Source organism: Budorcas taxicolor, chromosome 20, assembly GCF_023091745.1.
Source record: "Budorcas taxicolor isolate Tak-1 chromosome 20, Takin1.1, whole genome shotgun sequence".
In the NCBI taxonomy this organism is placed as follows: Eukaryota; Metazoa; Chordata; class Mammalia; order Artiodactyla; family Bovidae; genus Budorcas; species Budorcas taxicolor.
In genome coordinates, this window is record NC_068929.1 from 14,992,635 (window position 1) to 15,018,937 (window position 26,303).

Below are 26,303 nucleotides of genomic sequence, written 5' to 3' on the forward strand. Positions count from 1 at the left end.
GGTCACACCGGCCCACCCCCGCCCCCCAGAGCGCTTCTAACCTGTCACTGCATCATTTCCTACTGAGCCCAAAGGCAGCCTCTGAACACCAGCTCAGAGCTCCCTAACCATTATCGAGTGATCTGCGCAGTCACACAGATGCAACTTTTCGGCCAACCCCAAAGTTGGGGCCTGTAGCCCCAGGACTACAGGCCAGGACTACACACCTGGGCCATACCTGTTAACATTCTCTGACGCAGTGGACCTACAATCCAGGATATCCCTGTTATATATCCTCCTTGCTGGGATCTGGACCATTTGGAATGGACCAGGCTTGCCTTATGGACTGTTTCTGCTACAGCTTTCACCTGTGGATCCCGTAGTTTGGGTCTGTCCATAGAAGTCCTGCCCAATACCTGCGTCATGAATGGTTACCTATCCCATCCTTTAGGTGGGTTTTAAGTTGAGGCCTTCCCCTCTCTGTCCACCCAGTTCAGATACAACTAAGCCTGGCTATGTAACACCCTTAAAAAAATCTGTGTGCACACATGCACACACACAAGCACAACATAATGTACCAATGTATGGCTGATAACTGGGTTCCCATTGCTTGCTCATACAGAGATGAGTTTGGTAATCTGCATGAGTTACTTGTAATAAGCAATAAATTCATGATGTTTTAATTAAATTCAAGACATAAACTCAGACTACAAGCGATATTACTGGTCCTGAAACCTCTCACCTCACTTCTAGGGCCCTCATCACCATTTCTAAATGACCAGTTCACTTTTAATCAGTACACAGCAAAACAAGGTTGTTTAGACTTTCCACAGTAGAAGAAAAATACATCAGTTTAGATAAAATCCACTGCTAGTTCTATCCGCATTTTCCACTTTGTTAAAAGGCTAATTGAATGCCAAGCTGCTTTCACAGAAGTGTATGGCTTGCTCTAACTTGTTGCAGTCGACCCCTATTTTCATGCTGCTTGCATTACTAAAAATGTTTATTTTGACAGGACATTTCTTAGCCTACCTATTTCCAAAAAACACATTCCAAAATACTTTAAATTAATAGTAATTATAAACTCCCTACTTCATACGTATTAGAAAGAAAAACAGAAATGTCAACAAGTAAAATGAACGCCATAATTTATGCAACAACCAGAAGCATCAAGTTGAAGGGGTCGGGGGAGCACTCCCAACAACCCTCATCTAAAACCAAGATCATAGAAAATCCACAAATTTCAAAAGCCACATAATACTGATTATATATGCAGCACCCAGATATTTTTTTCTTTAAATCATAAAGTAACATGTTATTATGAATCTCAATTTCACGAGAAACTTATGCTACTTCAAAGGAGGTTGAAAGCCACCATTTTTCAGGCTCTAAAAATTGAACAGTGAGGAAATTTTAAAAGTTCAGAAGGCATTACCTGGTGCAGGCTGGCGTTCATTCCATTCGGTGGAGATTAAGATTTCTATAATTTTTATGAGGTGTTCAGTATTCTCAGAACTACAAAAAAAAAAAAAAAAGAGAGAGAGAGGTCTGTTAGAAAGCTTGTTGCCTAAACAAACTCATTTTCATTTCTGCACATCCAGGTGACTCTGTCTGATGGAAGTGTGCAAATGCATTTGTGAACTAATATCTTTAGAAGCCTAATGACCCACCACCTTAGGACTACCCTCATCACCCCCAAATCCAGGTTTCTCTTCTATCACTCACCTTGCTGCTGGGAATCTGAAAAGCAGAGGGCTGAAGAGTTCAGAAAGTACTCTTGCATTCAAAAGATTTTTGCTGGACGTTTGAGAGAGCTTGAAGAAATGTTTTAGCAAATACTGTAGCGTGAGCCAGTACTGATGAGGTATGCTGGGCGACCTAATGAGCTTCTTCAACAGCTGGATGTATTCTTCAGAACTCTGCACTTCTGTGAGTGAAAACAAAAAAGCAAGGAAAAGACTAAGAGACTGTGGGTAGCTATCAGTGACTAAACGCCTAGATATCCGTTCTAGCTACAGAGAAGTCGTTTAAAATGAAGGCACCAGAATCAGCAGAGTACGTTTGCTCTTCTCATTAGAAAAGGCATTATGAAAAAGTCGAAATCTCATGTCAAATGGAAACGCAAGAAACTCTTGGTGTGCAGAACCCAGGAGGTTCTGGGTGTGCTGCCTTCTGTGGGCCAACTTCAAGTGTGATTGGCTAACTCGGAGGAGCAGCAGATAAGTATCACAGGTTTTAACTGTGAAGGTTACGAACCACAATTTCCTGTCCCCAGAGCACTTTAACTGAGCATTAGCTCCTGAAACGGAGAGTCTTCTTCCCTGAACTCATGTTCTACTGGAGGAAGGTCATGGGAACATCCCCAGCCCCTCAGTCCTAGCCCAGTTCCCTGAGTCCAGTGATGATGCTGGGCACTGTGAGGCATTCTCTGATGTAGTGAGCCTTAAAATACCGACAAAGGGTTCACGATTAGCCAGATTCAGCATGGGGATGCAAATGAGAACGTGGGTCTTCTACTGGATACCCTGGAAGGGAGGGAGTTTGTGCTGATGGGACGGGGGTGGGGTGGGCGAGCAAAGAGTCTTACTAACATTTTCTAAGCAATCTCTCTTTATATGCAGCACTTGAGTTTACAAGTCCATCCACATCTCAACATATGTTCAAGGAGGCTCTCAGAAGAGACAACATACCTGGGGCTAAAGAAATCAGTTCACTGGAAACGGCTACCGGAATGACAGGATTCGGTAAGTCCAGGAGATAGCGTTTGAAGGCGTCAGCTAAAACGTGCACATCGAACATCTCCAAGTCCAAGGAGGCGGCATCTGTTGATACAAATGTGCAACAACAACAACACAAATCAGACCTGTTATGCACTGTTTGGGGCGATTTTCTGAACGTGCAACTTCAATGTGACGTGTGAAAGGAAGCAGGATGAAGACAAATAGAAGATGCCTGAGCATTTATTGGCAGTGTTTCTCTCAGGGGCTGTGCATGGCATTTCGAACGGAGCATTTCTCCTTGTGCAGGTCTGTCGCCCACACTGTAAGCATTTAGCATGAAGGCCCCTGCCCCTGCCCGTGGTGCCAGAACACATTCCCAGACTTTGGGACAACAGAAGACAGTGCCTCTGCTGTGGGCTGAATTGAGTCCCCCGCAACTCCTATGTCAAAGCCCCAACTCCCAGCACCCCCACATACGAATGTATTTGGAGACAGGGCCTTTGAAGAGGTGTTTAAAATAAAAGGGGCCATTGGAGTGAGCCCTAGTCAACTGGACTGGCATTATAAAAGGAGAGAATTTAGACAGAGACACAGCAAAGGGGCATGCAGAGGGCACGCCCCATGAGGACACAGCAAGGAAGCGGCCGCCTGGAAGCCAAGAAGCAGCCACACCTGCCAGGCTGCGACTTCGAGCCTCCAGGACAGTGAGAAAACAGACTTCTGTGTTTTAAACCATCCAGTCTATGGAATTTTGCTATGGCAGCCATGGCAAACTACTGCAGCCCACAACATCACTTGCAAATACGTTCTGGAGATGGGGGTTCCGCTGCCCTGGTGGAGAAGGGTTCTAAGGATGCTGAATCACATAGTAAAACCTTCCTGAAATCCCAATGAGGAAACATGAAATGCAATCCTGTCCCCAGATTTCCTAAAATCTGAGTTGTTCAATGTCAGTATCAATTTAACCCAGGAGAGTACAGACTGATTGATTTAACAGCAAGCGATTACAGAATTTTAGTAATCTCAAGAATAGCCATAAAAAAAATGTGAACATCCTTAGAATGTTTCTCCCTAGTACTGACAGAGTATTCTGATAAAGGTATTATGAATTAAACCTGTGGGCACCAAACTATCTCGAAAGAAATAGAAGATGTGCAATCTGTCCAGTAAATCCTTCATCTGGAAAAGAGGCCAGGCAATTCAACTCTGGGCTGATGTGAATCACAGCTGCTCTGTGAGTACCTGGGGTATAATGAGGCATACAGCCCAGTGGGAAGAAGTGCTGCTGGGGGCTGGAAGGACCACAGTCACTGCTGAAGGACGCACACTAGTGATGGGAAAGATGACTCAAGAGCAATTATCTGGGGACTCGTGTACTCAGTGGAGAACAGGGAAGCTGAGGAGCAAAATGCTACATCTTTAAACAGCTTTTTTTCATTAAAAAAAATTTGTTTAGAGGGTAACTGCTCTACAATGTTGTGTCAGTTTCTGCTTACAGCAATGTGAATCAGCTATTAAGCATACATGATGATAGCTCAGTTGGTGAAGAATCCGCAGGAGACCCTGGTTGAATTCCTGGATTGGGAAGATCCCCTGGAGGAGGGATAGGCTACCCACTCCAGTATTCTGGCCTGGAGAATTCCATGGACTGTATATTCCATGGGGTTGCAAAGAGTCGGACACGACTGAGCGACTTTCACTTTCATACATTTATCGCCTCCCTCCCACCCCCATCCTACCCTTCTAGGTCATCACAGAGGACCAACTGAGCTCCCGTGCCATACAGCAGCTTCCCGCTGACTGCTTTACACATGGCAGTGTATGTACGTCAGCCCTACTCTCTGTCCACCTGCTCCTTCCCCTGCTGCCACGTGTCCACAAGTCAGTTCTCTACGTCCGCGTCTCTATTCCTGCCCTGCAAATAGGTTCATCAGTACCATTTTTCTAGATTCCGTATATTTTCATTAATACACGATATTTGTTAAACAGCTTTATTAACTGGGCATTCAAGTAAGTCAGAAAGGAGCACTGCTGAAGTGCAGATACCGCTTTTGGTAATCTGGATTCCAAGACAGTTAGAAACTAACTAGGAGAAGTAACCTAACTAGGAGACTGATGGGACGGGGTGGTGGCCTAGGAGAGGAGAAGAGAGAAGCGAAGTTCACTCGGAGACGTTCAGCTTGAGAAGGAGAAGCAGCATGCTGGATGCTCATGAACCAGGTGTGATACTGTATAAAGCACTCAAGTGGAGCTGGAAGCTACCACAGTTCCTTGAACACATTGTCATCATAAGCCAAACCTGTCTCACCAGCTAGGTAGATCTTATCAAAGATAATCATATAATATCTCAAAGCTCAGAGATATCCATCTGGTAGCAAATACGGATAGGAAAAGAACGAAAAGGTGGAGAAGCAAGGGGTTAAACCACTTAAATGTCCCACAGAGAAGAAACCAGGTACATATCACATCTTCAGTTAAGTGTGGGCAAGGGCAAGACTAGGTCTCTGCATAAAGGATCCATGTGGAAAGTAGTACAACTAGTGTGACTGTCAAAATTGTGTGTGCATCCCTGCTGGAGCATTCCATAGCTGCTGGCCACCGCCCCTCCGCCCCCCGCAATCAAATCACCTGTATACTCCATTTAATATTACTTTGCCCAGAAAATTCATCTTTCTTAATTTGCTCATCCTAAAAAGAGTAATAAACCATTTTCGCAATGAGGTATAAACTTCAAGATGCTAAATATTCCCCACGTCCTTCCCTCAGGCAGGCTACCTGCTGCCTTCTCTGTGCAGGAGCAGGGCTGATAAGCCATCCCTCTACTGGGACACTCCCCACTATGGTAATTACGAGTCTCTCTCGGAGACTGATGGGCACTACTAGGCTGACGTCCCTCAAGGGCACAGACTGTGGCTCTCACTGGCTATTCTCACATCCCTCAAGGCTCAACACAGAATGTGCTTGTTAAATGTTCGTGGGCTGAGCTACTTTGTGGGCTCAGGACTTTCCTGAGAGTGATGTTAACTCACCGAAGCCCTTCTCCAACACATGAGGTATTATTCCAAAGAGACTTCATAGCTTTTGGATGAAATAACCTTACTTCGAGTCTTTAGGTACCTCACCTTATGTCAAATTCCACCAGAACTGATGTAGTATGTTCTATTTATTTACAGATAACTTCTAAAGCTCCTTGGACTTTCTGACTTCTGTTCTAGAAGTCTCCTTTTCTGTATTAAAGCTATCCTAACATGCTTTTCCAAGAGCTGGACACAGCTGTCATGTGAGGACTGTGGAAGTTGGCTGAGTCTTCGGGTCTGGATTGGGGGCATTTACACTCTCTTCCACCCTGCTTTTCAATGAGTCTGCGCCTGACAGGTAACCAGTAACCTCTCCTACATTTCGGCCCTTCTTCCACTGGAATGGAGTCCCCTCCCTGACTGATCTCTAGCTGAGTCAAGGGTTGTCAACTGGGGTCCTCAATTTTGCTGCCTTACTCCTGACTTCAGGAGACATCAGCCAGTACCTGCAGACAGTTCTGACTGTCACAAGCGGGGTACAATCTCACTGGCATCAAGTGGGCAGAGGCCAAGAATGCTGCTGAAATCCTACAATGCTAAGAACAGCTCCTTGACAACAAAGAATTATCCATCCTAAAATGTCCATGCACTGAGGCTGAAAAAGTTTGAATTTTAAAACTGAGGTATCTTGACATATGATTACCACATAATGATTTCTTATTTGTATATACCATTGTTAAAGCCTCACCACAGTAAGTCTGGTTGATATCCACACAGAGTCACACATAGAAATTTTTTGCTTGTGATGATAACTTTTAAAGAAAAAAACCTGAATCAGGTTAAGAGAAACCAAAAAGGTGGGGAGAAGGAGAATAATTCACACCATTAAAATTTTTAAAAAGACAATGTATTTTAGGGCAATACGGGGGGTGGGGAGAGAATAAGGACTTTTAGGGTCAGAACAATCTGCATGCAAGTCATGGCTTTATAAGCAGCAGTAACTTTTATACACAAGACTGATGTGTGGATGAAATAAAGTAACTTAGTGGGTGCTAATAAAAGTGGGCTGTGGTCCTCCACCCACGTCCACCCTTGTCTGACATTGGTGATTCGTGGGGTTAGTTAAAAGCCATGCTTTTTGTTTTTAAGTGACTTATCTCTGAGCTTCCTCCAGAGATAAGTTTTTAATCTCTGGAAATCACGTTTTTTTTAAATAGACAAATACTCAAGCTAGAAATAGTCCCAGAGGATCCTCACTCCTAAACTGAGATAAAGTTTACTCTTTTTGTTTTGCCACAAAATTCACTTTTATAGCACAGAATCCAAGGAAAACCAGTTTTCTGTGTGTGTCTTGGTCTCAAATGAGGAAGAAAGCTGTCTATCTAAATAGCTTGTTGACTTGAACTTGGGTTATTTATTCCCTCTTACAGGTGGTGTGAAGATTTTTTTTAAAAGCTCAACTGGATCATTTTGGTTTTGGTCACATTTGAAAACATTACTACTCTTTTTTAAATAACCCCCATTTCATCAGTCTCTGAAGTCTAAACATTTCCTGTGACTTTTAACATGCTCAATTTGACGAATTTTCTGACCAAAACATGTACCTCTAGTTCAATTGGCTAGGACAAAATTCAGTGTTTCCTTAACACCCTGGTAAAGCTGTTAGAAGACGAAGAAGAAAAAAAAAAAAACCACGGCTTTTCACCTTGCTTTTTCTGCCAGTCAACTTCTAATGACCTACTCTGGATGTGTAGGAGGATGTACCCTGTGTTGTGTGTAAGACTGATTTCCATGTACAAAGGAAAAACGAAAGTTAAAAAAAATCTTTTTTCAAACTTCAAACATTTGGGTGGTGTGTTTCAAGTCAAACTATCGACTGATGAAGATCTAATCTCCTTCTTTTCCCAGAAACATCTTTTCTAGAAATTTTCATAAGCTGCCTCGTTTTGAAGCTGCCTCACACTTCAAATTTTTTTCATTTATTAAATATCACGTGGGTATTCTCTGCATAACTGTACATCTGAAAATGCTTCTTCTAAAACTAGATTTTACTTCTTTTGGTTCAAGCACCCAAATTCAGTTAAAACAGTGCAAGGCAAAAAAAAATTATCAGTAAAAAGAAAATAACTGTGAGGGAATAAAGGGTCTAAGAGATTCCCGAAGCTGATGTAGAAGATGATTTGCTGGAATGATGGCAAGTAAATTTATATTTTATAGTTGTATTCTGTATGGCAACGAGAGAAGGAACTAATAGTTAAGGTACCATTTGGTTAAATTAATGGATGCCATTTATGGTGTGCTAAGAGTTGACTTGAACTGGCTCAATTCTTCCCAAGTGGTAACACATTGGTAACATGAAATTAACTGCGTAGGAATATTTACACTACACTACAAACCAGGGTTCCCCCCCTTCTCCAAGAATTGGTTTACCAGCACACTACTAAATATAATAATATCATGATGTTGAAATTGTTAGTCACTCAGTTGTGTCCGACTCTCTGCTACCCCATGGACTATACTGTCCATGGAATTCTCCAGGTAAGAATACTGGAGTGGGTTGCCATTTCCTTCTCCAGGGGATCTTCCCAACCCAGGGATCAAACCCGGCAGATTTTTTACAGTGTGGTTATGTGGCTCAGCTGGTAAAGAATTCACCTGCAATGCGGGAGACCCGGGTTCAATGCCTGGGTTGGGAAGATCCCTTGGAGAAGGGAACATCGACCCACTCCAGTATTCTGGCCTGGAGAATTCCATGGACTGTACAGTCCATAGGGTCACAAAGAGTCGGACATGACTGAGACGACTTTCACTTTCACTTTACTTGATAAAAATATGGCATGAAAAGGGAAGCAAGCAAGAAAGGAATGAGGACAGAAAAGAAGGGAAAAGGTCAGAAGAGACCTTTGTTAAATGACAGGTTCATAGGTACTTTTTCAACTAGTCCAGATGAACTGGGTGGAGAAAAATGACAGGTGAGCAGAATCAGAGAAATCCCAAGATGTTTCTCTCCTGTGCAATTTCTGCAGGCCCAAGAGGCTCATGGCTGTGATGCCAGCCAATGTGCCTGCTGGCAAACGGGCACAGACACCCCTGCTCAGGAGACAAACATCAAAGGCCTGCCCTCTTACAGGAAGAGCACAGAGGGAAGTGTGCCTGATTTCTGAGCTCCCTCCAAACCGAGGACGTTGCACGCTTAAGCTCAAGGGTTTTGTGCTTTACCTGAAACGCAAAGGTAAGAACCGTCTTTCCCTCTGTGTATTTCCAGCTCTCTGACACTCACCACAATCAAGAAGCTGTCGTAACTCGGCTGGGTTGCTGGAGCTCTGTGTTCTGTATAGAGTTGAACATTCCAGACCTAGGACACAAAAGAGACTGAGTATGCAAAACACAGCTCTCTGGGGAACCTGCAAGCCTGCAGCCAGAGAGACATTCCAGTTTTCATCCAGTGTCTATTCAAGATGTGTACCGAGCATTCTTGGAAGTCCACTCCCACTATTCATCGTATTTGGCATATCAATACTTTTGGCAAAATCATCTGGCCATGGAGGAACAAGTTAATTCTATTTATTAAGATAGGGAGAATTTAAAAGTTCCCATATAGTAACTACACGTTAGTATGGAGTGAGAAGTCAAACAAGACTATCTCCCCAGGTCACGGCCACAAACAGCTTATGTATCCAGCACAGGTGGCAGGAAGTGGATTCAATGAACGTCCACGCAACAGATACAAATGATGACACCCACGAGATCAGGCTATAACCTGTGCGCTGATTTCCCTGACCAGCTGGATTACCTTTCTTTTCAATGGCTTCCACAAGCTTGATAAGAAGCGGTGGAGCAACGTCAGGGGGCGCGAACTGCTCTGCAAGGTCCGGGAGAGTGGCAGCTGCAAACGAAAACAATGCTGCGGTTACGTCTGATTGAGGGTAATCCAACGCAGACAGCAGCAGTGAAAACGATCCCAACACGGCGTCACGGACTGCAATCAGGATAGCAGCAAACTCAGGCCAGGATGAAAGAGAGCGCCTGAGCAGGGCCCTGTGTTTAGAAGGCTCCTCTTAGGACACCACCCTCCAGCGCTGCCTCTTCCCACGGGGTGAGCTGCCTGGGGGACACACCTGCTGCTCCTCTCCTAGGACACAATCAGAAGGCTCCCCAGAAGCCCAGAACCCCTGCCTCAGGCCCATCCTTCTGAGCGCAGACCTAGCTCCCGCGTGCCCAGCTGGCCCAAGGCATGGGCTGGAGCGGAGGGAAGTGGGCTCAGGATGGAATACAGTCTGGCTGCGCAAGGTTCCGGCAGCATGGGGCCAAGCCAGGTGTGGACCAGCTCTCCACATGTCACCACGCTTTCAGGCAGAACTCGGAACCCAAGAAATCAAAATTCAAATCCAGCTTCCTGGTCACTGTGAAGATATAGCTGTCAATGTAGGAAGATGGAACCACTTTTATCAAACCGTCTGTTAATGTGATTTTAACTTTCAAATATTCAGATGCAAGTTGCTTGGGCCTCCTTTGTGTTTTGCCCCAGGATCCACAAATGCCAAGCTGGGTGTACTATCAAATACAAAGCAGGTACAAGTCCCCATGGACCTGCTATTGAAATGCCTTTATTGGCTTACACATGTTTTGGTCAGTTAATATCTTAACACATGTGATACTGTCACAAACTGTTCCTTCCTTGCTTTTATTTACATGTTTTACCAAATGATAACAGAAGAAAAAAAATCTAATTGGGTGACACACGTAATGTCCTTCAACATTTGATAACTGTATTTTTCACTCCAAAAAATATATATAAATATAAATACCTTTCTCATAAGATACCAGAAGAGGGAGCTAAATATACGCACCTCAAATGTCTCAAAATGCAAAATATAGGTAAATGAGAGTCTTTATGAAAATACCTAGCTGTGCAGTCTATTTATCAGCAACCCATAAATCACTTTTAGACACTTGAGGTTCATGGCTGTGTATGTACTCTCACATAGTTTATATAATCTAAGACTAAATATTGACAATTTTGTTTCAATGAGATTTCAGTGGTGTGACTTTTAAAGCCATATATCATGTTAAGCAAATTTCTAATGCAGCCCATCTTTCTAATAGTGAGATAGCACAGAAAAACAACAGGCTCACAAGACAACAACAGTCAAGCAAGATTATGTTACACTCTGACCTCAGAAAATTAAGTATTGTTTATGTGATTTTGGAAACCCAGAGCCTGTAGTATAAGACCCTTCTATTCCCTCAGGAATAACATGATTTTGCCCCCTAACTCTATTAGCCATACCAACTACCGAGGATAAAAGGAGAAGAGGTACATTACAGAAGAAAATCCTATAGCAGCACTCGCCAGAAGAACTTGCTGTGATAGTGGAAATGCGCTATTAGCTGTGCTACCCAGCAAGTGCCCTGAGCACCTGGAATGTAACTCCTGCAATGGAGGAAGAGAATTTTCAATGTCTATTGATTTAAAATGAAATAGCTATAAACGACTACTGACCACAGTCCTGAAGAGCACAGTTCCATAGCCTGAACAAGGGCAGGTTTCGTCAAAAGCACAAGAAAGATTCCTGAGTGGATTTTGTACTACAAAGATCCCACTATAAAGCCAGCCCTGAGCACCCAGCATCGGTACATGGGACTCAACAACGTCTGAACACAGGGCACATGAGGTTTATCACTGAGTTTCCTGGGCCACTTTGTCCTACTGCAACAGGACTTGAATGTACTTCGCACTTCATAAAAGCAGGGCAGGCATGCTACTGACTCGCCAGACAGTCAGAAAGCTGATGCAGAAAGCTGAGTGGGAACTTCATCTCACCTGTGTTTCTGCCACCAACCTGAGCCTATGGATCACCTGGAGAACTTGGTACGCAGACAGACTGCTGGTACAACTACAAACCCCCAGAATCAGAATACCCAAGAATGAAGCTAGTCATCTGTTTGGGGTTAGTAATAAATTTTAGGACATGCTATTATGAGAAGCAAATCCATGCAAGTGACCCCTAGCCACTGCCTGAAAAAAAATCCAGCAATGACACTGCCCACATCTGTTAAAATATGAGTATACCTGAAAAGTCCTTAAAATAGAAGTATCTTGGGGAGGGGGGAGGAATACATTAGGAGATTGGGATTAACATATACACACTACTATATATAAAATAGATAATCAAGGGCCTGCTGTATAGCAAAGGGAACTCTACTCAGTATTTTGCAGTAACCTATCCAGAAGAAAATCTGAAGAAGACTATATATATGTATATATGAAACTGAATTGCTTGCTATGATGTACACCTGAAATTAACATGATACTGTAAATCAACTATTCTTTAGTAAAAAATGCAAATATCTTGAAAGTTTCTTTTTAAGTAGTCTTTTTAATTAAAAGCACTGTAAATTAAAAAAAAAATACTATAAAAGAGCACAGCATCTCATTTCCTCTGGTAAATTATAAACTACTTCCTTTTGCCTTAGATTGTCAGCTCACAAAAAACATCCTCCCCTACAGATGACTTCTACACTGAGCAAAATGAAATTTCCTATCAGCACATGTAACAGGAGAAAAACACAAAGGTAGAGATCAGATGTAGAGAAATATTATTAATTAGAACTCACTGTAGCATCTCTTAACCTTCTCAAATTTAAAGATCTCAGCATACACCAAAGTGCAAAAAGCTAAAGATTAAATAGTAAATACATGAACCCACATATCCGCACAACATTCATCCAACTAACATGTCTAGTTCTTCTTTCTCTTCCCTCATAAATTACACGGGCATTTTTTTTAATTAAAAAAAAAAAAAAAAGTTGGCAACCAAAGATGGAATTGCTTAATAAAAGTTTATCTTCTCCCAGAATCTTATCAACATGATCACTTCTGCAAGCAAATATGAAAGTTAAATTAAGTGATAATTAAAGATTTCACCTAACTGTGATTGAAATGTGCACCCAACAGTTGTTATATTACTGGGCTGGCAAATACTACATATAAAACTCTTATTTCTTCATTTCAGTTTGAAGGAGGGAAAAAAAAATCTTTCCTAAGTCCTTTCAATGTTTCTTTGGCAAAACATGGTAGTTTGCTTTCCATATCCTGAGATGCAAAGTATCATCTCTTTCACTCATACAAGTGCAACATGAAGTTTCTAAAAAGCACTGCTATCAGGTATCTATAACAACACCCTTCTCAAAGTACACCCCAGAATATTTAAAAAGAAAAATATTAGACATATGCAGTAGGAAGTACAGGTACTCCTTTGTAACACATCGAGTGAATTTATCACTGCATCTTTTTTTAATATTGAAAAAAGCTTATTACTCAAATGTATAAATCATTACAACTGATTAAAGTTTTGCAATCCTTTAAAGAGTAAATTTTACAAAGACACAACGTTTTTAAAAATAACAGTGCAAGGATTTCCTATTCTGTAGTACAATATCTATGATTCAGTCCATTTCCCTTAAAAATATTTAAAAACAGGGGATGTGAAAGCTTTACCCAAGAAACTTACGAAGTTCACATTTTCTACTTTGAGTATTTGGATCAATTAACAGTGAAAGTCTAAAAAGCACTTTAAAGCAAAGTATTAATTATTTCAACTAAAATCAACTATTCCTTTAGTTTTATTAAATTCTCAAGGTTAATATTTACACTTCTGTTAGATCCCATTTTAAAGAATTTCAGCAGGAAATGACAACTGCAAAGAAGTACCAAATTTGGCAAGTTGTTCTTTGAAAAGTCCTTGATAAAGTACATCATACAGGTCAATAAACTAAAACATAATGGAACTCATATACACACACAATATGGAGGTCATATATGGTGACCATTAAACGAAATACAAATTAGCAGAGCGTCATCCTCATCAAGTTTACATATAAATTCTCATTTGATTTCACCTTACAGACAGATTTGTATACCTGAATGAGGAATGTTTTTTGGTTTCTGAATGCTGGTGTAATCAGTGTAAACGTGTGGAGAGCCAAGTCTACTCTTAAAGCTGGGTGGATTTTAGATTCCTCCACTATAAGCCAACACCAGTTTTTCACTTAGCTGAATCACTTTTCATCAAGAGAAATCAGTATTACTTAAAGAGAAAGAAGACAAGAAAGAACAGCAGAAGGCTCTAAAAGTGATGGTGAAGCCAAGATGTATCTTGTTTAAAAAAAACAAAAAAGAGGAATCAGCCTTTTATAGGAACACCAATGAACTAGTCATACTGTTTAAGAGCCCGCTCATTGGAAAGATTGAGGGCAGGAAAAGGGGGCGACAAAAGGAGGAGATGGTTGGACGGCAACACCGACTCAATGGACATGAGTGTGAGCAAACTCCAGGAGACAGTGAAGGACACGGAAGTCTGGCGTGCTGCAGTTCCATGGGATTGCAGAGTCAGATGCCACTGAGCGACTGAACACCAACCAGCTAACGAGCTAGGTGTCCCAGGCTGTAGAAAAGAATTCTTGGGGACACATCAGTCGGTCAGTTCACTCACTCAGTCGCGTCCGACTCTTTGCAACCCCATGGCCTTCAGCACACCAGGCTTCCCTGTCCATCACCAACTCCCAGCGCTTGCTCAAACTCATCAGATGCTGGATTTCCCACTCTTTCTATTTCCCCCCCTTCGCCCTGGCGACAGCCAATCGCATGCAACAGAAGAGAGCCTTCCCTCCCGACGGAGGCCCTTCCCAAATCACTAACATGGACAGGCCTGAACAGTCCTTGGGCGCCAGTGGTGTGTGGGAGACAGTGGCATTCCTCATGTTCAACGGTGCCAACACCGCTACAAACTGCAAGATGAAACCAGCACACAGCTGCACCTTTTGGAAGCCTTCTCCATAAAAAAAGATATTTTAGAATTAGGGCCTGGCAGGGACGAATGGAAAATTTAAGCTGAAATTCTGGGACTCCAGAAACGGCCCAAGCCAAGTATTTCATTACTGATGGAAGCAGCTTGGAAGTACATAAAAAGCTGCCACTTACCTTTTAAAATGTAGTACAAATAAACAGAAAAGAAAGTATATGCAAAGCGTGGATCAATATTAAATCAAGATGCTTGCCTATTAACTGTTGCTCAATCAAAACTTTTTTCCACCTGGAACAATCTCTCTCATTCTTTCAAATGAAAAATGGACATGTTGGTAGGCTAAAATATAACAAATCCCAATAATACTTTTCTTAAATAAACCTTATAAGCACATTCATACTTTATGCTTATAATGGTTAGTACTCTGAACGTTTAAACTTCTAAAGTTCTATGGGCAAAGCCATAACAAATGCTGGCTAAGGCAATGCAGAAAAAAGCTAAACAAACAAACAAATCCCACAAAAATAAAATAATCATGAGTTCCTTAACTTTGTAACTGTTTAATGAGCAGTAGAGAAATTACTAAAAGCACAACTTTAAAGCCAAAGAGACCTGCGTTTTAACCTTGGTTTTGCCACTTACTGAGTATAATCTTGGGTATGTTAATTTAACTTGAACCCCAGTTTCTTCACCTGTAAAATGGGAATAATTTTAAGTGCAGCAAGGATTAATGAATAATACATAAACAAACATGGGTAAGCACAGTGCCTAGAATGTAGCAAGCACAAGCTAATGAGTAGTTATTATTAATTTTGAATTATCCATTTAATCTTTTTTATTATTATTCATAGATTTTTTAAAATACCCAAAAGCAATGGTAAGTTTTAACACCAGAAATTATTAATTAAGACAGAATTCTCAACAGTTTTTTTTTAAGGTGGCAAACAGGAAACATTTAATTAGAGTAGATATCTGCATTTTACCTTTCTATATATAAAAAAAACACTCAATATCTTTTCAGAAATCATATCTAAATTATCACGTGATTTTCACTACAGTGCACTTTTCCCCTGTAAAGACCATCTATTTGAGATACTATGCCTCAGTTTTCTGAATGTAAAGGGAAGATGTGGTTGGAATGACACTGAACTTGGTGGAAACTAGGATTTTTCTTTTGGAGTAGCAGAAAGAAAAAAAACACGAGCAACTGAAAATGGGAATAGAAAGTAAATATCAAAGGAAATCTTCAGCCATAACTACACTATTTTTAGGCATAACTAGTTGGAGGGAATTAAAGAGTTGTCAACAGATTTAAACAAGAAGTTTGCAAATCTTTTCAGATCCCCTAATTAGTCTTTAATACCTTTAAGTTTTATCTTCTCCCATTTATCTCTTCTGCTCCACAGCTGAAAAAAGGGATCTGAGATCCTCTGCCCATCTAATTTATTTCCAGACAAGAGACTAGTCCAGGAAACAAACAGCAGGCAAAGACTTTATTAAACATAAGCAGACATTAGTTTCACTTCTGATGGCCTTGGCTGAAGTCTAGGCATTGAGATAATTGAAATGCAAGATTACACTTAATCTTTGACAGGCTAGCCTAATTAATTGTGATTCTTATCACCTAAATTGGAGTCTGATTTAAAGATTACCATTTATAGCACATAGCAAATTAAGATGCTGAGCAAGAGATACACGGGGAAGAGAAAAAGACTCCTCCCTCTCCCCACGCAGAAAATAATTCGTAGTTGAGTCCCTAGGATCTGGGAGCCTAATGGTTTATAAGAAAAGGTGGGATCCTTTGGTTGGTTGGCTTAGAAAGATTTCATACAAAGTGTGCTGAGAGGCCCCAAAAGGGAAGGAAAGAGAGGAAGAATCCTGTGACTCAAACCCAACAGGCGCTTGACCATTTATTGAGTGAATGACTATTACGGAACATCAGTCAGGAATCACACTTCCACACTAAGCGTTTTACAGACAGGCTTTCACTTATTTTTCACAGCAGTTCCTTACCACCCTCAATTTAAAGGCAAGGAGACTGAGAGAAATGAAGTCATTTAATCACAAACCTCCTGAATAGTGTCCCTGAGTTCAGCTTGGACCTGTTTCTCTCCACCAGGATCTTATTTCTTCTTTTCAAAGACAGAAACCTGTGATAAGTTTCCCCAAATTTTCCACCAAGGCTCCCTAGTTTAAGGGTAACTGTAGCAAGGGACTCACGTGTCACACAGTGGATGCTCCCCAAGTGGGCAGCTATAGTATTGATACTTTCTGGTGTCTTCAAGTAAAATGACTCTAATAATACCAGTTTTTGCACTCCCCACCAAATAAACAAAGGATGTTCAAGCTACCATGCGACTGCACTCATCTCACACTCTAGCAGAGTAATGCTCAAAATTCTCCAAGCCAGGCTTCAATAGTACGTGAACCGTGAACTTCCAGATGTTCAAATTGGATTTAGAAAAGGCAGAAGAACCAGAGATCAAATTGCCAACATCCGTTGGATCATCAAAAAAGCAAGAGAGGTCCAGGAAAACATCTACTTCTGATTTTTTGACTATGCCAAAGCCTTTGACTGTGGATCACCACAAACTGTGGAAAATTCTGAAAGAGATGGGAATACCAGACCACCTGACCTGCCTTCTGAGAAATCTGTATGCAGGTCAACAAGCAAAAGTTAGAACTGGATATGGAACAACAGACTGGTTCCAAATTGGGAAAGGAGTATGTCAAGGCTATATATTGTCACCCTGTTTATGTAACTTATATGCGGAGTACATCGTGTGAAATGCTGGGCTGGATGAAGCACAAGCTGGAATCATGATTGCTGGGAGAAATATCAACCTCAGATATGCAGATGACACCACCCTCATGGCAGAAAGTGAAGAACTAAAGAGCCTCTTGATAAAAGGGAAAGAGGAGAGCAAAAAACTTGGCTTAAAACTCAACATTCAGAAAACTAAGATCATGGCATCCGGTCCCATCACTTCATGGCAAATAGATGAGGAAACAATGGAAATGGTGAGAGACTTTTTTTGGGCTCCCAAATCACTGCAGATGGTGACTGCAGCCATAAAATTAAAAGACTCTTGCTCCTTGGAAGATAAGCTAAGACCAACCTAGACAGCAGGTTAAAAAGCAGAGACATTACCACTACACAATAAAGGTCTGTGTAGTCAAAGTTATGGTTTTTCCCATTGTCATGTATGGATGTGACAGGTGGACTATAAAGAAAGCTGAGCGCCAAAGAATGGATGCTTTTGAACTGTGGTGCTGGAGAAGACTCTTGAGAATCCCTTGGACTGCAAGGAGATCCAACCAGTCAACCAGTCAATCAATCCATAAAGGAAATCAGTCCTGAATGTTCACTGGAAGGACTGATGCTGAAGCTCCAATACTTTGGCCACCTTGACACAAAGAACTGACTCATTGGACAAGACCCTGATGCTGGGAAAGATTGAAGGCAGGAGGAGAAGGGGACGACAGAGGATGAGATGGTTCGATGGCATACTGACTCAAAGGACATGAGTCTGAGCAAGCTCTAGGAGTTGGTGATGGACAGGGAGGCCTGGCGTGCTGCAGTCCATGGGGTAGCAAAGAGTTGAACATGAGTGAGCGACTGAACTGAACTGACCAAATAAATAAGCCAGTACATTGCCCCTCACTAGAAAATACCCTGAACTTCAGATCCTGAAGGTCCTAAAAAGAAAACAATGAGAGCCCCGTTAATAACATGAGGGAGGTGGGGGCTCCAGGTGAGTCATGCTCTCTCTCTCAGGGGCAGGGTGGACCACGGAAGCACACCCTTCTCTCCCACTTTCATCTGGTAATAGATTTCATGGTCAAGTGCAGAAAAAGTAAGAAATGCTTTATGTAGGCTCTTTCAATGAAACTTGAGAGGCACCAACCTTATAAGCATCGAAGGGTCCTCTTATCAGGAGAGGGCTAAGAGAAACCGAACAGAAAGATACTACTGGGGAAGCCAGAGGCCAGAATGAAGCATCTCAGTGGAGGCTGGAACCTTATAACTAACAGGACATTACCTGACCAAGGAGGGCATGCAAAGGGGTCTCCTGCCAAAGTGGCAAAGCTGTCCACTGAGGCCGTTTTAAGAAAGCCTGGATGGAAATCAGAGAAAAGAACCACTAGATTCACTGCAGTAACTAAAGAGAGCAAGGCTTTTCCTCTGACAAGTTTGAATATGCCAGAAAGAACTGTACAGTGAATGTGGACATCCTAGATTTTACTATTAACACTTTACTATATTTAATTACATATCTTTCCATCTGCCTGTGTTACTTTTTTGGATGAATCTCAAAATAAGTTGCAGAAATCAGCTGCCATGGACTAAACCACATCCCTCCAAATTAATATGTTGAAGCCTTACTCCCAATGTGATATTCGGAGATGTAACCTTTGGGAGGTAATTAGACGGAGATAAAATCATAAGGGTGGGGGCCATCACGATGGGATTAGTGCCCTTGTAAGAAGAGATACCAGAGAGCCCCAATATGTGCTAAAGTCACTCCAGTAATGTCCAACTCTTTGCGACCCCATGGACTGCAGCCCTCCAGGCTCCTCTGTCTGTGGGATTCTCCAGGCAAGAATACTGGAGTGGGTGGCTATTTCCTTCCCCAGGGGATCTTTCTGACCCAGGGATCGAACTCACGTCTCTTAACGTCTCCTGCATTGGCAGCGGGGTTCTTTTTACCACTAGTGCCTCCCAGTATGTGAGAACACAAAACAAGCTACTGTACACTGTCCAGGAAAGGGCCCCCGCCAGAACTCAACCACACTGGCACCTGGATCTCAGACTTTCAGCCACACGACCTGAACTGAGAAACTACTTTTTGTTGTTGCTATTTAAGCCACTTTGATATGGTATTTTGTCATGACAAACCTAACACATCAACACATTACACCCAAAGAGAGGAAAGAAGCTATAAACCTAGGCGGGGGTGGGGGCGGGGGTGGGAATCAACGTCAAATACCCATTCTATAGGTACTTAGTAAACGCCCTCTTTGTCGGATAGAATATTCCCCATGGCAGCCACTTGGGGCAGTGCTTCCCGAACTTTAATGTGTATTAATAACCTGATTCAGTAGATCAGGGTGAGGTTCGGGATTCTGCATTGTCAGCAAGCTCCCAATTGATACCCAGCTGCTGGTCCTCAGACCACTCTGAATAGCAAGGATTGGGCCCACCAATTGGAGAGAGAAAATCCAGATCACTGTGGGAGACAAACTCTCAACAATTAACCTTCACACACTGATAACTTGTCACTTAAATTGCCCTGGGCTTCACAGGCTGATGTTACACCAGATCTCACAGCCCAGTATCCAAATATGTGTCAGGCAGGTGATGGGTCTGGCTCTCAATTCTAATTAGATCTGCTATCATAGCCAATTAGGGGCTTCCCTGGTGGTTCAGAGGTTAAAGCGTCAGCCTGCAATGAGGGAGACCTGGGTTCGATCCCTGGGTCGGGAAGATCCCCTGGAGAAGGAAATGGCAACCCATTCCAGTATTCTTGCCTGGAGAATCCCATGGACTGAGGAGCCTGGTGGGCTACAGTCCACGGGGTCACAAAGAGTCAGACATGACTGAGCGACTTCACTTTCACTTTCTATCATACCCAATTAGATATCAGAAGAGAGAGATGAGCATTTTTCTTCTCTTCCAAGGCTAAGGGTCACCAGCAGAATGGAGACCAAGGTGTAATCTTATTACTGTTGCTCTGTGCCTCTGTGTACCATTGTGTGGGAAGAGATCACGTGAGTCACCAAGTGCCCAAGATCCCACAAAGTTCAGGCCAAGGGCTAGAACCCAGTCCTGATGGCCACACAAGAGCTTTTCCTACCTTGCCACATTCAGAGGACTCAGTTTGTTAAACTGCAGGGTGGGTGGGAGGGAGGAAGGTAAGGAAACGTTAGGAAAGCTGACCTGACAAGTTACTCCCACTACAACCAGTGGTTTCTATGTACTGAACAATTCGTGTTGGAAACTGCTCAGCACTTGGTGCACTTGATGCACTTCCCCTCATTTAGTGTGCAGAACTTTGTGTGCTATTATGATTGTCCCCATTTTACAGAGGAGGACACTGAGGCCACGTTCAGCATGTTGGCCATAAAACCACTCCATGAACCTCATTTCCTCCTTACGCAGATACGCCGCATATGCCCTTCTGGAGGTTACGAGCCACGAGAAGCGGGTGGAAAGTCCTTGCAGGAAGCCAATGGTACAGCACGTGGCAACAGGAGGCACCCACAGCTACCCCCTTACTGACAAGAGGTGCGTCTGTTCAGCCTGAGCTTGGACTAGAGGGCCAGCTTCTCACCATCACCTCAGCTTTATCAGGACTGAACCCTTGCCAGTCTACCCAGCCAGGCTAAATATTTTCAGGACAGCATTTATTCAATGTTTTCTCATAAGGCTAAACTAAGCACATTCTTCCCCAAGGATGTAATGGGTTTTATTTAGCTAAATATAGCTGACTAACTTATCACTTTCTGCAAGGTACAGATGGACTTTTTTTTTTGGTTAATCATCAGATAGGGAAAGGGCCCCGCAAATAATTTACCAAAAAAAAGAAAAAAAATTAAAGATTTACATAGTAACTTATATTTCAAAAAGTCTAAAATGAAATATTAATGTGGTATGCCTGCTTAATGAGGATAAGGGAGTTAAAATGCTCATGATCAAAGAGGCAGAGAAAAGGAAAAAGATGATGTGTCCACAGGATTAGAAAGAAAAAGGTGAGAAAGACAAGGGACCTGAAAATAACTGAATAGAAATACCCTGTCAGCTAACAGAGAAAACTAAGCATGCAAGAGATAACTTCATCATGCTTTTTGATTAAATGTTTTTTTTTTTAATCACAGAAAACTAAGCAAGTCATATATACAATAAGGGATAGCAACTGTGAGATAAAAGCAAACACAACCATTAACAATTGTGTGAGGAATCGAGTTTTTAAAAAATAGAGTGATGCTTTTACTACCTCAGACAAATGTGAGTAACTCTGGTGGGTTAATAAATTCTCCATTTTCACAATGTACAACAATCATTTGTGAAATGAACACAAGGCTATTCACCCCTCAGCTAAAGTCCATGGACTTGTTCTGGATATAATTTTCTTTTTAAGGATAACAATTTTAGATGGGTCAGTATTGGCAGCAGTTGTATCCTATCATTAAATTCTCAAAAAAGCACAGGGTAATAAATAGTACTATGCTACAGAGACTTAATTGTGCCAGACCAATCTACCATTTTCTTCCCCCCAAACTGTGACTGAAAAAAACCCCAGAAAAATGAGAAACAAAAAAACCAACTGGGTTGGTCCTACAGATAGAACAGAAGCAAAATATAAAACGAATTAATTATAGAAAGAAATCTGACTACGTTCCCAAAAAAGACCAGAAGTGAGCTACAAAATATAGATTTTTTAGGTATATTTTTAGTAATTGCTTAAAAGTCAGCAAGGACAACATGGCTTTGTCAAATATTATAATACAATACGTGGTCAAAGAAAAGGAGTGAAGTAACAAGTTAAGCTTAACCCAGATACAGAAGTATTCAATCAGTCATTCTTATCAACATCTTAGATTAACAGACAATACACTGGTAACAATTTGTAGATATCACCCTGTGAGATTGGTCAGAAAAACGCTGGTCTCCTACAACTGAAAGACCTGTGACGTTGTCATGAAAAAGGATCCAGCCGCCTGTCTTAACCACCAGAACCACCTGCACCCCCCGTTAGCATTCTGTCCGCAGCTGCAAGGGGAGTGACGGCCTGAACCACAGGAACCAGCTGTGTACATTTTGTTCTATTAGATTAGGCCTCAGTAACTCTATGAATTATGAGCTGTCAACTACTTCTTCATCTGCTATAGAATATGCTTCTTAGAAATTGCGGCTATAAATAAGTCAACAGACGTTTTTTGCTGACTTCAACAGGAGCTTTTAAAAGGGGCTAAACCTAAGCGAATTAATCCAAAAGGCTGTAGAAGGTTTCCCCCTGTTGGTCACTTGTTGCATTAGTCTTTTAAAGACTAAAGTCTTTCATTTCAGCCTGTAAAATACCTTCTGGGTATTACTTGAATGTAATCTGTTAAAGAAACTGAAAATTAGGGTCCTAAAATACATTGCCAGACTTTCTTTGACTTCTGTTAAAAAAAAACACACACACACACAATTAAAATGCCATACCTATGCAAGATTGTTACTGTATCATATGAAAAACAACCCAGAAGCCACTGTGTCATAGTAAGGAAAAAAAAAAGACAACAGGCAAGGACGAGTTCTAGATCTGTCAATAACATATTGGGAACTTTGGGAAAGATATTTAGTACCTCTGGGTCTTCACTTCTGTATCAATGAAGTGGTAAGGATTAGATAAGTTCTAAAGTAACTACTAGTCCTTATAATTCCATGATTTGAAGATAAAAGTCAAGGAGATCATAAATTGCACTTAATCATAAATTACTGTAAAAATAACTCTATATTCCAGTTAGCCACCGTGTTGCTATAAATCTGACAAAAATCACAGGTACCTGGGAGATGGCTGGTGTTGGCCCCAAGCAAAAACTTACTTCAAATAACTGAGTGGGGGGGTAAATTAAATAAAGTCAGTAGGAAAATGGCAACATTTAGTTGTATTTCATTCTTACACTTTAACCCATCATTTCTAACAGAGGAGAGGAAACTTTTTTGAAAGTTTCTAAGTGAGACATAAACTTCCACTTTTCCAGAATGAACAGGAAATTCAAGAAGAACTAAAATCTCTCTCCCGTTTCTGTAAGTGGGTCTAATGGAAGACTACTAACCACATGTTCTTAAGTGTACTGCACAGTCACTGCTGCTGCAAGTCAGGGAATCTAACACTAACTGGTTTCTATCCAGCAGTCTCCAACCTTTGTGGCACCAGAGGCTGGTTTTGTGGAAGACAATTTTTCCATGGACAGGCGATGGGGGTGTGTGGGATGATTCAAGCGCATTTTAGTTCTATTATTATCACATCCGCTCCACCTCAGATCATCAGGCATCAGATTGCAGAGGTTGTGGACCCCTGCTATACACCACGATTTAAGGGAGCACAAGTGGGGAGGAAAGATCGTGAAATTAAGACTGAGGGTCAGGCCAAGTGAGGAAGGGAGGGGAGGAGTGAGCAGTCACTGGCTTAGACTGTTCTAGTCATCTAGGTCACTTCCTAGTCATGGTAACAGCCTTGCAAAGTCCATCCGTCTCACTGTGTATGTGGGAAAGACACAGGTTAGATGGCTAGAGCAAGATCAACTGACTGATGTTTGGCAGAGCAGATCCTACAACCCATGTCTGTCTGAATCCAAGGCCCTGCTCATTCTACTTCACCTGTGATTTTCCTCCAGGGAGTTTTCTCCTGTTCACCCTTTTCTGGGGTCTCCCTGGTGGCCCAGCCAGTAACGAATCTGCCTACAGTGCAGGAGACCCAGGTTTGATCCCTGGGTCTGGAAGTTCCCCTGGCGAAGGAAATGGCAACCCACTCCAGTATTCTTGCCTGGAAATATCCCACAGACAGAGGAGCCTGGCAGGCTACAGACTGTGGGGTTGCAAAGAGTTGGACATGACTGAGTAACTAAGCGCACGCGTGCGCATACACGCACATGCACGCACGCACGCACACACACACACACACCCACCCTCTTCTGAGTTTCTGAATTAAGTTGCTTGTAAACCCAGTTCCTTTCAACATCTTGAGATTTCTGACCAAAGCACAGTGGGCTCCAGTAAATGGGACTCCATGCAAAATCAGCTTGTGATCTATGCTGCGCACTCAGTGAATGCAAACGTCAGTGATAAAACAGGTAAAGGGACAGAATTAGATGCTCAGAGGAAACTGCCCTGTTCCCCAAATCCTAGATCTTTGTCAGTTTACCCAGTCCCCTCTGGACTTGGGGCTTGCCATTCAGTCATTTGAAAAATGATACATTTTCAAAAATGTGGCAGTAGGAATAATCCCAAATCACACAAGATCAGGAAAAAACCATTCAAGATTGCTTAGTAGCTGAGGTTCTCATTACCACGATAGTAATAATAACAATGGGTAACACTTATGATGTGCCAGATACTGCGGTGTTATTTTACTGAAATTATCTGATTATGAGGAATGTTCTATCAGTATTCTCATTTTACACAGAAGAAAACGGAGGCTCAGAGAGGTTAAGAGCTTTGCCCGGGCTCACACAGCTGTACCAGTCAGAGCCAGGACTTAATTGAGAGGGGTTATCTGGTTTGGAGAACCATCCAGCAGTTCCCTTGCAAGGGTTCTTCTGTACTGTCATTCCCCCTGAGGACACAGGGCACATGGCTTCTTTAAAGACTGTACCTTTTCTTGTCTAGTCTGGAAACTGGTACAGACAAGAGTCAGAACCACAGAGGAAAAATACAAAAACACAAAGCTGTCTAGAGTTCTCTCAAGGTCAGACTAGGAAAGCAGAGAATAGGTGCTCAGGAATAGCGCCCCCTGCTGGCCCATGTCCCTGGTACCCATGTGTTTTGAATTCTATGACATTCTATAGGATGTTGAGCATGCTGCTGCTGCTAAGTCACTTCAGTCATGTCCGATTCTGTGTGACCCCAGAGACGGCAGCCCACCAGGATCCCTCGTCCCTGGGATTCTCCAGGCAAGAACACTGGAGTGGGTTGCCATTTCCTTCTCCAATGCATGAAAGTGAAAAGTGAAAGTGAAGTCGCTCAGTCGTGTCCAACCCTCAGTGACCCCATGGACTACAGCCTTCCAGGCACTTCCGTCCATGGGATTTTCCAGGCAGGGGTGCTCTGTACTCACAAAGTAGAGAAACCCTCTCCAGGCATGGGGACTACCAGTCCTCTCCACTGCTGAAATTCATGGCATGAGACAGACTATTTCCAAGGTCCTGTCTTTGAGTAAGTGATGATTCATTTTGGAAAAAGAGACACAGATATGCATACATGAAATGGAATCCAACAGAATATGCCAAACAGTCATTGAGTTTATAGAAACTCAGAGAAAGAAGACGCTTTCAGTACATTTAATGTGCTTAGTTCCTCAGTCATGTCCAACTCCTTGTGACCCCAGAGACTGTATGTAGCCCACCCAGCTCCTCTGTCCACAGAATTTTTCAGGCAAGAATACTGGAGTGGGTTGCCATTTCCTACTCCATGTACCTTGAATTTTTTTTTTTTCAGTCGCTCAGTCATGTTCGACTCTTTGCAACCCCATGAATCGCAGCACGCCAGGCCTCCCTGTCCATCACCAACTCCCGGAGTTCACTCAGACTCACGTCCATCGAGTCAGTGATGCCATCCAGCCATCTCATCCTCTGTCATCCCCTTCTCCTCCTGCCCCAATCTCTCCCAGCATCAGAGTCTTTTCCAGTGAGTCAACTCTTCACATGAGGTGGCCAAAGTACTGGAGTTTCAGCTTTAGCATCATTCCTTCCAAAGAAATCCCAGGGTTGATGTCCTTCAGAATGGACTGGTTAGATCTCCTTGCAGTCCAAAGGACTCTCAAGAGTCTTCTCCAACACCACACTTCAAAAGCATCAATTCTTCAGCGCTCAGCCTTCTTCACAGTCCAACTCTCACATCCATACATGACCACAGGAAAAACCATAGCCTTGACTAGACGGACTTTAGTCGGCAAAGTAATGTCTCTGCTTTTCAACAGACTATCTAGGTTGGTCATAACTTTTCTTCCAAGGAGTAAGAGTCTTTTAATTTCATGGCTGCAATCACCATCTGCAGTGATTTTGGAGCCCCC

General features: G+C 42.3%; 1 protein-coding gene across 3 annotated transcripts in view; it reads right to left on the bottom strand.

Annotated features, from left to right (window-relative positions):
- Positions 1 to 26,303, bottom strand: part of PIK3R1 (phosphoinositide-3-kinase regulatory subunit 1) — a 97,437-nt gene that overhangs the window by 18,824 nt on the left and 52,310 nt on the right. For all 3 annotated transcript variants that reach the window (XM_052659332.1, XM_052659335.1, XM_052659334.1), the window contains exons 3-7: positions 9,510 to 9,602; positions 8,997 to 9,071; positions 2,670 to 2,801; positions 1,705 to 1,906; positions 1,415 to 1,494 (exon numbers count right to left, since the gene is read on the bottom strand). In XM_052659332.1, coding sequence (XP_052515292.1) covers positions 1,415 to 1,494; positions 1,705 to 1,906; positions 2,670 to 2,801; positions 8,997 to 9,071; positions 9,510 to 9,602 — 582 coding nt within the window. The remainder of the gene's footprint in view (positions 1 to 1,414; positions 1,495 to 1,704; positions 1,907 to 2,669; positions 2,802 to 8,996; positions 9,072 to 9,509; positions 9,603 to 26,303) is intronic.